Source organism: Protomyctophum bolini (assembly GCF_963924005.1).
Source record: "Protomyctophum bolini genome assembly, chromosome: 9".
NCBI lineage: Eukaryota > Metazoa > Chordata > Actinopteri > Myctophiformes > Myctophidae > Protomyctophum > Protomyctophum bolini.
The window spans coordinates 43,369,843-43,382,606 of record NC_137870.1 but is presented as its reverse complement, the minus strand read 5'-3'; the positions used below and the strand labels follow the sequence as shown (position 1 = coordinate 43,382,606).

The following is a 12,764-nucleotide window of genomic DNA, read 5'->3' as shown; positions in this document are numbered from 1 at the left end:
ACGCGCGCACGCACACACACACACACACGCACGCACGCACACACAGGAAGTGTGGCAGTATTTCACTGCTGAATCATTACAAAAGTGTGTGTGTCTGTGTTGTGGCTGCGAATTCAGTCTCGCTCGGCTAGTTAGAACTTTAAACTTTTTCACGAGCCATTGTTTTTTTATATATAGTTTTAAAACATGCTGTTTTCGGAGGAGCTCGAGATCTCATGAATGAAACACACGTAGCCTACGGAACCGAACGGGATACTATACTAACATAACATGTCTGGTTTTGTTTGGAGGAGTTCTTCTGTTGTTGGATGTATAAGTTTCTCACACAGCCTGCAGGCTGCTGCTGCTGCAATTAGATCTACACATCATACGGATTGACTGACAGACACACATCTGGGGACAGTATATATATATATGTAATATATATATATAGCGCTTTAGGAGGTTGTTTTACGGGAACTTTCTGCTGCTTGTTATTGTGTTAGTTACATTTCCACACACGGATCCACCACTGCAACCAGTGCTGACTGTACGTACAGTAGCCTACAGTAACAGTAGGCTACAGTAGACACAGTGCACCTTTTTAAACTTTTAAACTTAAATTATAATAAACGTGCTGAATGTCTTTTAAAAAACTAGGTTTTAGACGTGATTTATGCAAAAAATAAATCTCCCATGCTGGCTGTTACGCTGCATTTACACGCGTTTTGCGCTTTAAAAAAAACGCAGTTACATCTGGGTTTTTTTTTTTTACTCTGAATGTTTTTAACTGTCTCTTTTTGTAACGGTCATTTTTCGCTTGCATTCCTTCCTTTCACGGACTCACGCTGGCTGCCACCGACTGCATATAGATGATTATATACAGTTGTATAACGCGCTGAAGAGACAGGGTTGTTTTAGTATATTATTATTCTTTATTATTGAGGATGAAGTTGAGCAGGCAGTTCAGTGTGTTCGCCAGCGCTATCTTCTGCGTGGTGGTATTCTCCCTCTATCTGATGCTGGACCATCTGCAGCTGGACAACACCAAGACCTCTGCCAGCGAGTCGAGGCTCTTCCACACCGTGAGTGGGTTTTATTATCTATAAACTTTATATTACATTATCAGGGCTCATCACCATAAATGTCCGTTTACCATACAAGGACATACATGTGTGTGGCACTGACACAAGACTTGCTTTTACACTCTTTGATTGATTGAAATATGTATTAACAGTTTGCTGAATTACAGTAGGTACAATTCAAGCACAACTCAAAGACTGTTAACTGTGAGTGGACGACCCAATAAAGCATTGCACTTGTTTACAAAAGGGTCCACCTTATTGTTCAATTCAACCACACTATTATAATGTTGTCATTTTGATCATAATTACCACCCACTTACTGAATGTAAAGTGTCCAAAGGTTGTACTTATTTTTTACGATTTACTAATATGACACTATGGCACAATTAGGAGTCCACTAGTACTAGTGGTTCTAGCATGTTTTATTTGCAAAGACCCTGAGAGTGGATGGAACCAGATGGACCCGTAAGGGGAGTTACATACCTGTTATGGTCCCTCGGGGCTATCTATTTATGTGTTTCTGGTATTATTATTGTCCATGGCAAAAATGTGCTTTTTGCTGAGAAAGATGTACACCACAAGCCAACAGATGAGCGATGATGACCCCTGTTCATTATACATGCGGGGAGTGCAAAGTGCAACCTTTTTTTATGCCAATGACTATATTGGCATTATATTTTTACATTATTTGCAATGTGTAGGCCTATGCATTTCATTAATAAGTAATGGTTCCACTTGAAAACTCTCAGAGTTACAGACCTGTAAGGGCTCATTTGGTTCCATTCGTATACAAACCTGTAAGGGCCCATTTGGTTCCATTTGTACACTCTCAGAGTTACAGACCTGTAAGGGTCCATTTGGTTCCATTTGTACACTCTCAGAGTTGCAGACCTGTAAGGGTCTATTTGGTTCCATTTGTATTTTGTACACTCGCAGAGTTACAGACCTGTAAGGGCCCATTTGGTTCCATTTGTACACTCTCAGAGTTACAGACCTGTAAGGGCCCATTTGGTTCCATTCGTACACTCTCAGAGTTACAGACCGGTAAGGGCCCATTTGGTTCCATTTGTATACACTCTCAGAGTTACAGACCTGTAAGGGTCCATTTGGTTCCATTTGTATTTTGTACACTCGCAGAGTTACAGACCTGTAAGGGCCCATTTGGTTCCATTCGTACACTCTCAGAGTTACAGACCCATGAGGGTCCATTTGGTTCCAAACTATAATTTAGCTGGGGACCCCCTGGAACTCCCTCAAGGACCCCTATAAGGTCTACAGGCTACATGTTGTCTGTCTGTCTGTCTGTCTGTCTGTCTGTCTGTCTGTCTGTGATTAAATGAAGACTAACCTGTCCACCGTTTAGCCGGGGACCCCCTGGTCTCTCCTCCAGGACCCCTGCGGTGTTCCCGGATCTCCCCACCACGTGACATTCTGTTTGTCCAATCTCTCTTTGAATGTGTCATCATTCCAGTTCTGTTTAAACTATACTATCTGTGTGTTTGTGTCAACATAGACTACACTGTAGTGTATAGTCTGTGCAGCCCTGAGTAGTTCATTTTCCCCAAGTGACCCCCCCCCCCCCTGTGTGTGTGTGTGTGTGTGTGTGTGTGTGTGTGTGTGTGTGTGTGTGTGTGTGTGTGTGTGTGTGTGTGTGTGTGTGTGTGTGTGCGCTGATGATCTTTGAACAGCACAATGCAACGTTGTCTCTCGTCTGTATGATGCTGACGTCACGCACGCATCCTTCGTACATGCTAACAGCGATGCCACTGACTAAACCTTGGTATTTGTGTCTTAGCTTTAAACGTGCTTTTTTATGTGTTTTTACACCAGCTGCAAAGCGGCTGGTCATAGAATAGGAAACTTGCGACCGTGAGACCGACACTGAAAACGACACCTAGTCTCACTAGGTGTCGTTGGGTTGCCAAGTCCGCTTATTTCCAGCCAAGCTTCGCTTGTCTTTTCACGGCTTGTGCTATCACACTATAACTACCGGAAGGTATAACCCACGTACAATAATGTGTCATACCTACTACTTGGCAAGTTGACCAACCTGGCAAGTTGGAAATGCACGCCCCACCCGGACAGATATTATCTCTGTGTCCCTTTTATGCCCAAATATGGAGTCTATATGCAGTCGTCAGAATGATGTCGGAACATGCCAGCTTCCATATATGGACACGGGGCAGGGGCCCTGTCCAGACCCCGGGCAGGGGGCCCTGTCCAGAGCCCTGGGCAGGGGGCCCTGTCCAGAGCCCGGGGCAGGGGGCCCTGTCCAGAGCCCCGGGGCAGAGGTATTTTGTGGCGGTTCCGGACAACCGTGCAGGTCCGACTGACTGGACACGCGTGTGTCGAATTTGAAGTCGGTGCGGGGCGAACGGTTCTCGAGTTATACGTGGATTTCAGACGTATATACGTCGTACACGCACATACATTACACACACACACACATTTATAGATGGTTACTGTATATAAATGATATATGATTTTAAGTCCACTAAAAGAGTGGGCTTTTACATTGCAGCGATCCGTATCCGCTTACACTATCGGTATATCGGCCCCCGAGACCATCTCCCCATTTGGCCCAGTGTCTGTGCACCCTTGGTCTCTCTCTCTCTCTCTCTCTCTCTCTCTCTCTCTCTCTCTCTCTCTCAAAATCAATCAATATATAAATTGTGCGTGTGCTTGTGTCTTCCTCTCTCTCTCTCTCTCTCTCTCTCTCTCTCTCTCTCTCTCTCTCTCTCTCTCTCTCTCTCTCTCTCTGTGTCTATCTATAGTGTGAATTGAGATTCTGCAGCAGTGATGATAGACTATAAAGTTAACAAGTGTCCCTTTCATTGGTTAAAACACTGAACAGTTGTCTCTCTCTCTCTCTCTCTCTCTCTCTCTCTGTCTGTCCGTCCACCATTGCATTACAAGTTAAGTCAGTCATGTACGGCTGGTTTTACACGGTCTGCAACTCTGAGCGCCCTATTTGTTCATATTTGAACCCACCCTGAGTTAAGCACTTGGAACTGTGTAACTGTAAGTTGAGGAATTACATTGTAATGGTCAAAAAAAAAAGGTAATGGATGTTCGACTATAGTGTATGTTGGTTTGTTTACTGTTGAGTGAGAAAACAATGTCCGACATTAAGCACGTCATCTGGCCTGGGGACCCCGCCAGGTCATCTGGGGGAAAAGATGATAAACTATCCGTCCTCTCTCAATCTCGTGTCATTCCGCACACCTGTTGACGGAATGTGTAACGGAATGTGGTGTCACACAAGAAGTGGTGACCTAATCCTAATGTACCTAAACGGTGGCCGAACGGTTTGCGGAGCGGTCTTGATATCGGAAGGTCGCTAGTTCGTATCCCTGGACCGGCACGTTAAAATGACCACCGCTGAAGTGCCCTTGGGCAAGGCATTGAACCCCTACCATGAAATGTTCTATGAGCAGGGGCCAGGGCCCGGCTGTAAACAAGTTCTTTAGCTTAGTCCTGTTACCCTGGGTAAACATATAGTAGCCTACCTTTCCTTTCCTTTCCTTACCTAATCCGGTACATTACAATCATTATGCTTGCAGCAGCCTTGCATGTCTCCATTATAGCCTCGGAAACCCAGACGTTTTTATTTCCAGATGTCTCCATTGACAGAGGAGCTCATTCATTCAGGAAACGGCGCAAATTGATTTATTTTTCCTTTTTGTTGCAACAGGACAAAAACAGGGAAATAGGCCTATAGGTCTTATAAATGTAACTAGTAATGCTGTTGCTGTTTTTGGAGAAGGTAACTAGATAACGGATTACTGTAAATGCAAACTAACTCGTCAAGGTTACTCCGTTACCCAAAAAAGTATATTTTTTCTATAACAGCGTTATTTATTATTTATTATTATTTATTTATTAACAATGGTGACAACCAGTGTCCATGACATCAGAGACACTTTGAAATACCAAAATATCAAAATACCAGGAAAGTTTTTCTTGTCTCCCAAAAATCATTAAAATTAGATCTGGTTGCAAATCTGGTGCCCCTTTAACAATTCCATACTCTAGTCTACTTGGACAAAAAAAATATGAATTACAAAATCGTAACGGCTCCAGTCAGTGATTGGGTTTAATCCATTCTGAACGGGAACCCCTTTTGGTGTTTTTATTTGTTATACTTTAGCTATTGAAAAATAGCAGATCTACAAGCTCTTATAGCGTGGCACTCGGTGCCGCCCTATGAGCTTGTAGGTCTGCTATTTTTGAAAAAAACGTTGAATAATTATTCTTTCAGAGCAAACTTTCTCAAATCTTTGCTTCTGGGAGGGTCCCTGGAACAACATATTTTCAGATGGTGGTCGGCAGCCAAACACATATATTTTTGGGGGTCCTTGACATGAAAATGTTTGAGAACGACTGCCATTAGAAACATGGGTTTTTCAGAAAACTGTCAGGTTTTAGAAGGCATTTGTAGAATCGTCCTCAGGTCTAAATGGGGTTAAAATGCTGTTTAACCTTCATACCAGAGGCTATAAATACCTAATCTATGAATACAAGAATGACTCGGTTCAATGTTGATGGTACAGTCATGCTTTAGGCATATCGGAGCACAAGCTAAATGCGTCATTAGGCTCTAAGTGATCACATGCTGGTTAATAATCAGCCAATGCATTGACTGCACGCACACACAGACACACACAAACGCGCGCACACACACACACACGATCACACACACGATCTCTGTGCATTTTTCAACAATGTTGCATTTTATTTACGTATACCCCAAATTGACGACGACATGTACATAATTGAGAAATATGACATGTCTGTTAATGTCATGCAGCTGTTTTTACACCGAAATGATTCAAACAATTATGCAAACATTAATTGCAATTATCTCAAATATAATGATTGTGACAGAGCAATAGTGTTGTTTTTTTTTGCGTCCTATGTTGGCTGCTGATGGTGTGAAATGTTTAGCTTTATTGTATAAAGTCAACAGTGGTGGAACTTCGTATATGTGCCGAATACTGTACTTAAGTAACATTTTTTACGTACTTTTAGTACTTTAGTACTTAGTACTCTACAACAAAAACCTTTACTCACTACAATTATTTGTCAACTTTGTTACTTTGTAGATTTGGATTATAATGGCAAAATACCCACTTTAGCCCTATATAAGATGAGAATCCATCGCGATTCCAAAGGTGGAAATAGCAAGGCACACGATCTCCTGTTTACTGCCCGTATCTGCGTGACATGGGCGGAGCCTAAGGGGCGGAGGCGACTGTTCGCCCCACCAACTTCAAGGCAGTTAATGCTTAAAACACCTAAAGGGGTTCCCGTCCTGAATCACTCCCAATCTTCCGTCCCAATCTTAGTCTGAAAAGAAAACCCACCTTTTCAGACTCCATCATGGCCCATAGCACTTACTCTATACCCCCTTAGATAGCATTTCTGTAGACTTAGATAGCATTTTGATACAGACTTATAGCATGTTATGTAGACAGCACTATAATTGCATTGTATGTAGTCATAGCACGTCATAGTACATATGTATAGCATAGTATAGTATATATGTAGTTTATATAGTTTCATTATATAGATATTCCACTGTTACGTTTTTAGCTTACGCATGTTTCATGATAAATGCTTTTTATGTGATGTATTCCCATTGCTTTTTTGTTCTTGCTTAGTGTAAATCGCTCTGGATTAAGAGCGTCTGCTAAATGCCTAAATTGTAAAATGAGAAATATGTGAATATATTATATAAACGTGAAATGAATTAAATGAACCGTGGTTTTTCTGTCTGTCTGTCTGTCTGTCTGTCTGTCTCTCTGTCTGTCCACCGTGGTGCAGGGCCAGCTGTCTCTGCTGCAGGACAAGATCGACCGCTTGGAGCGCCTCCTGGCGGAGAACAACCACATCATCTCCAACATCCGAGACTCCGTGGTCAACCTGAAGAGAGTTCACGGAGGAGGGGGAGGGGGAGGAGGAGGAGGAGGAGGGGGAGGAGGGGGGGGCCTGGAGGTCTTCCAAAACAAGAGTCACCCTCCCCTCGCACTGCCCCCCGCTCCCACGGTCCTACCCGTCGACGCCGAGGACTGCAAGTTTGCGGCGAGAGACGCGCAGAAGCCGTCCGACGGAGTACAGGTGAGGCTACGGTGGTTTGACCCTTGGCTGGACAATAAGGAGTACAGGTGAGGCTCCGGTGGTTTGACCCTTGGCTGGACAATAAGGGTAAAGTACAGGTGAGGCTTGGTGGTTTGACCCTTGGCTGGACAGGTGAGGCTCGGTGGTTTGACCCTTGGTTGGACAATAAGGAGTACAGGTGAGGCTTGGTGGTTTGACCCTTGGGCTGGACAGGTGAGGCTTGGTGGTTTGACCCTTGGCTGGACAATAAGGGTAAAGTACAGGTGAGGCTTGGTGGTTTGACCCTTGGCTGGACAGGTGAGGCTCGGTGGTTTGACCCTTGGCTGGACAGGTGAGGTTTGGTGGTTTGCCCCTTGGTTGGACAATAAGGAGTACAGGTGAGGCTTGGTGGTTTGACCCTTGGTTGGACAGGTGAGGCTTGGTGGTTTGCCCCTTGGCTGGACAGGTGAGGCTTGGTGGTTTGCCCCTTGGTTGGACAATAAGGAGTACAGGTGAGGCTTCGTGGTTTGCCCCTTGGCTGGACAGGTGAGGCTTGGTGGTTTGCCCCTTGGTTGGACAATAAGGAGTACAGGTGAGGCTTGGTGGTTTGACCCTTGGTTGGACAATAAGGAGTACAGGTGAGGCTCGGTGGTTTGCACTTCGTCGTAGCGGACCCTTGGCTGGACAGGTGAGGCTCGGTGGTTTGCACTTCGTCGTAGCGGACCCTTGGCTGGACAGGTGAGGCTCGGTGGTTTGCACTTTGTTGTCGCGGACCCTACTGGACAATAAGGGTAAAGCCGGCTGATGATTTTGGCCCGACACTTTCTTCCAAAATCCACACGTAGAAACTGAAAAAGATACAAATATATATACATAACATAAGTCAATCAATGAATCCATAAACGTATACACACAGCGTCACAGCATGTATATGCATATAGACCAAAACAGCATAAATGTTCACGTGAACCCATAATCAAAGTAGCTATATCACCGTTTACTCATTACTGTGAACATAGTAGCTCAAAACCTCCTTTATATCAACCATGACGAATAAAACCCCCACAACTATAGAGCGTATATAGTATTTATTTAAAGACCTTTTATATGTCGTACGAAGCCAACTGGAGTTGTGACAAATCATGACGAAAAACAAATATTTACAAAGAAAAAAAAACAAGAAAAAAGTGTATGCCATTCCTCTCGTGGCAGTATTATCTGTCCCTCAACCTTCTTACCACTGAGGTGGGCATGGTGGCAGTTTTATGACCTAATGCTATATATGACCAACCCCATCCTGGGAGTTGTCCTCAAGTCACAGGTAAACTCGATCATTTAATTGCAAATGATTTGTCCCTGTGGGCAGGAAAACCCTTCAATAAGAAGCCCTGGAGAACTGACTTTTGGGCAGGAACCCCTTTCAAAATGAAAAGCAGTGAGGCATCCGATCCTATATTTGTTTCAGTCGTTGGTATGATCCGTCCGGGGATCGAATCGAACCCCGACCTCCCAGAGAGTGTCTGCCCTGAGGCAGACACTCTGCTACTATTCGTTGCTGTCAGGAACTCTATTTTTGAGGTTTTTGATTATTATTTCTTCTTTTCTTTCTCGCATAAAATCAGTGCTATTGAACACCCTTTATGTCTGTGTGTTCTTTTTTTTTTTATAATTTATTTTTATCCCACGATTTTGTAACTCATTTTTCACCCCTGTGTCAATTATCTAATGTGATCCTGGGCTCTATACACAACCTCCGCCAACCTGGGGAGAGCAACGGACTTGAACTCATGCTTCCTTCATGCCCGAGTGTCCCAAGTTGCTCCTTTACACCTGACAGGGGGGAGTTTCCCCGGTTTGACGTAGCGCGTGGAAGGAACACGTTATTCCAACCAGTTCCTTTCCCCTCCATCAGTTTAGAGACCAGGATTACTGCATGTTTTTTGTGAGGGTACCTACCCTATCTATCTGTGTGTTGGTTAACATCAAGGAAGAGGAAGAACATCCGCACACAGCAGTTTGTAGAGCTCCGAGACTTACTTTATTTTACGGCAACAAATTGCAACGTTTCGACCGACTAGGTCTTCATCAGGCATGTGTGTTGTTGGTTAAAACACCGTTGAGCCAATGGGGCGGCGGTGGCTCAGGGGTATAGAGTGGCCGGATGGTAACCACAAGGTTGCCAGTTCGAACCCTATGGGCTCCCCCAGAGTTAGTGTCGAAGTGTCCTTGAGCAAGACACTGAACCCCTGATTGCTCCTGATGTGGCTGGTTGGTATACCTTGCATGGTTTCCGCTGCCATCAGTGTCTGAATGGGTGAATGTAAATGCACAATCTATGTAAAGCGCCTTGGATAAAAAAAAGGCGCTATATAAATGCACCATTTACCATTTAATGAAAGGTAGTAAAATAGTGCTTTGGACAAAACCTTAACAGTAGCAGACGGTTGTCTGCTAAAAAAACAGAGAACTCCACCACCTCTCCCCCTCTCTGTCTGCTAAAAAACAGAGAACTCCATGACCTCGACTATCCCCCTAGACAATAATATATGAAGTAACAACAGCACCTTTCAAAAGGCACATGGCTGCAGGTCGTCTCTGTGTGTCACACCGCGCCCGGGTGTCGCGTTACGCGCACGACAAAAACGATGCCTATGCTCACTTCTGGAACAATGCTCGTTTATAATCCGTTCCTATGGCTACAATATACCTCCTCCGGTGGGTCAGGAGATTATGTTTGGAGTCTTTTTTTTCCTTTTCACTGACTCGATACGCCAGCGATTGTATAGCCAACCTGCTGCGCCCGGCCCACTTAGTATAGGCCTTGGCTTAAATGGATCCCTGGCTAAACATACAAATTAAAACTTCCGTCATAAATAAATAATCTTTCTTTCACTCAATGGTCACAATGGTCTAGCCCTATGGAATGTATGGAATGCATAATGCTAATAAGACCAAAATAGCATATTGGTAGCAAAAAGCCAGTTGTCAGACAACCACTAGTCAGACACCCACTAGTCGCTCACAGCGCAACGCCTTGTAGATCGGCTATTTTCAGCATGCAAGACTTAAATCTAAACTGTAGATTTAGTCGAATAAAATCTTATGATATTTAGTCGATTTAAACTGGACCAGCTCAGTGGCCTTGTGGTCAGAGTGTCCGCCCTGAGACTGGAAGGTCTGGGTTCGATCCCCGACCGGGTCATACCAAAGACTCTAAAAATGGGACCCATGAGACTGCCTCCCTGCTTGGCACTCAGCATCAAAGGGTTGGATTGGGGGGTCAGTCCCTGCTTGACACTCAGCATCAAGGGTTGGATTGGGGGGTAAATCCCTGCTTGACACTCAGCATCAAGGGTTGGATTGGGGGGGTCAGTCCCTGCTTGGCACTCAGCATCAAAGGGTTGGATTGGGGGGTCAGTCCCTGCTTGACACTCAGCATCAAGGGTTGGATTGGGGGGGTCAGTCCCTGCTTGGCACTCAGCATCAAGGGTTGGATTGGGGGGGTCAGTCCCTGCTTGACACTCAGCACCAAGGGTTGGATTGGGGGGGTCAGTCCCTGCTTGACACTCAGCATCAAGGGTTGGATTGGGGGGTAAGTCCCTGCTTGGCACTCAGCATCAAGGGTTGGATTGGGGGTAAGTCCCTGCGACATACTAGCGTCATGTCCAGGGGGTGTACTTGTACACCAAGCTGCCTCACGCTACCGAAACAGGAGATAGGCTCCTGCCCCTATGGGCCTCATGGCTACAGAAACAGGAGATAGGCTCCTGCCCCTATGGGCCTCATGGCTACAGAAACAGGAGATAGGCTCCTGCCCTATGGGCCTCATGGCATGGCTCGGCAAGGCTACTTACTTACTTAAAACTGGACTAACACTAAAACATTCCAGGTGACTATTGAAGAGACTATTATGACTGCCAAAAACAACACTGCTTTGTGTCCTTCCAGGTGATGGATGTGTATGACTTGTCGTGTCTGTGTGTCCTTCCAGGTGATGGGACGTGTATAATGTAGTATTATTACGATTAAAAAAAAAGAAGCTGAACAGGACGTCGGGGTGTGGGAATGAAGTTTCGGTTTATTTAAGACATAGGGCTGTATTTTGCGTGTCTTAAGTACCAGGTCTTATTCCCTAACTTGCGTAAACTAAAGACCTGGAGGCGTGATCAATGCTCTTTGGCCACTCAGAATAGCCAAATGGCATTGATCACACCTCCAGGTCTTTAGTTTACTCAAGTTAGGGAATAAGACCTGGTACTTAAGACACGCAAAATACAGCCCAAAGAGTGGTACAGGAATAGTGCAGAAAATATTAATCCTTTGGTATTATTTCTCATACGAGTTTTCTCTCGGCTACTGGCGGCTACTAGACTTCACATGGATCACAACAAACTAAAGAAAACACAGCTTTTTTCTCACCGGATGTCCGGCGCTAGTATAGTTACAAAGCATCATGGGAAATGCAGTTTTGTTAAACGCTTAGATATTAATACAAATAAGAAATAGCAATTCTAAATTAAATCAATATATACTATAAATAAATCAATTGTTTTTTTAACTCAATCAAGTCCTTTGAAACTGTAAATAGTAATAATATAAAATAAACAGCTTTCAACCGTTATGCAATGAAATGTCACAAAATATTAACCCGTTTTGGGTGGGATACCCCTTTTGGTGTTTTAAAAAATTGTTATAATTTAGCTATTGAAAAATAGCAGATCTACAAGCTCGTAGCGCGCCACCGAGTGGCGCGCTACGAGCTTGTAGGTCTGCTATTTTTGAAAAATCGTGGAAATGCGGTACAAATCTTTGAAAATGTAACATATATTATTTCAGAAGACGTTTCTTTTTTTTTTTACTTCAGGCCTCTTTTTTTTTATTTCGACTTCAGGCCTAAATGGGTTAACTATGTAACCGAAATGAAGTTACAACAGTGTATGACTTGTCGTGTCCTTAGAGTATATATGAATAGAGAAGGTACCCAGAGGAAACACTGAGGCGAAATGGACATAGTGGCCGAATGAAGGTATTGCAGCCTGGCCCCAAACACATGAACGCGCTGGTCCGTTGACTATCATTGTGCACGTTCACGGCGGCAACACGCTCGTGCGCGTTCAACGGCAGCGCGTTCATGTGTTTGGGGCCACTCACTATTGCAATCCATCCCAGAATGCACTCTGTTCCTACCCGGAAGGAGGAGTGAAATCGCCTCATGCACTTTTGAGCAACTTAATGCAAGTGGATGGGAGGAGAACTCGGATGCCATCTCTATTCATATATACTCTAAGGTCGTGTCTGTGTGTCCTTCCAGGTGATGGACGTGTATGACCTGCTGAGTTTCGACAACCCAGACGGAGGCGTGTGGAAGCAGGGCTTCGACATCAGTTACCGCGAGGACGAGTGGGACGAGCGGCGCCCCCTGGAGGTCTATGTGGTCCCTCACTCTCACAACGACCCTGGTGTGCAAATGAGCTCATTGATATGAACTATTATTTTTATTTTGACTCTTTTTGCTTGATTCTGAATAGTCAATCGCTGAATTCAGCGGTGTTGTTTCTTGATATAACAGACCACACACACACACACACACACGCACACGCG

At 44.5% G+C, this 12,764-nt stretch overlaps 1 protein-coding gene across 2 annotated transcripts in view; it reads left to right on the top strand.

Annotated features, from left to right (window-relative positions):
- Positions 1-884: 884 nt before the first annotated feature.
- Positions 885-12,764, top strand: part of man2a1 (mannosidase, alpha, class 2A, member 1) — a 45,876-nt gene continuing 33,996 nt past the window's right edge. For both annotated transcript variants that reach the window (XM_080772262.1, XM_080772261.1), the window contains exons 1-3: positions 885-1,064; positions 6,891-7,184; positions 12,475-12,622. In XM_080772262.1, coding sequence (XP_080628388.1) covers positions 927-1,064; positions 6,891-7,184; positions 12,475-12,622 — 580 coding nt within the window. In that variant the 5' untranslated portion in view covers positions 885-926. The remainder of the gene's footprint in view (positions 1,065-6,890; positions 7,185-12,474; positions 12,623-12,764) is intronic.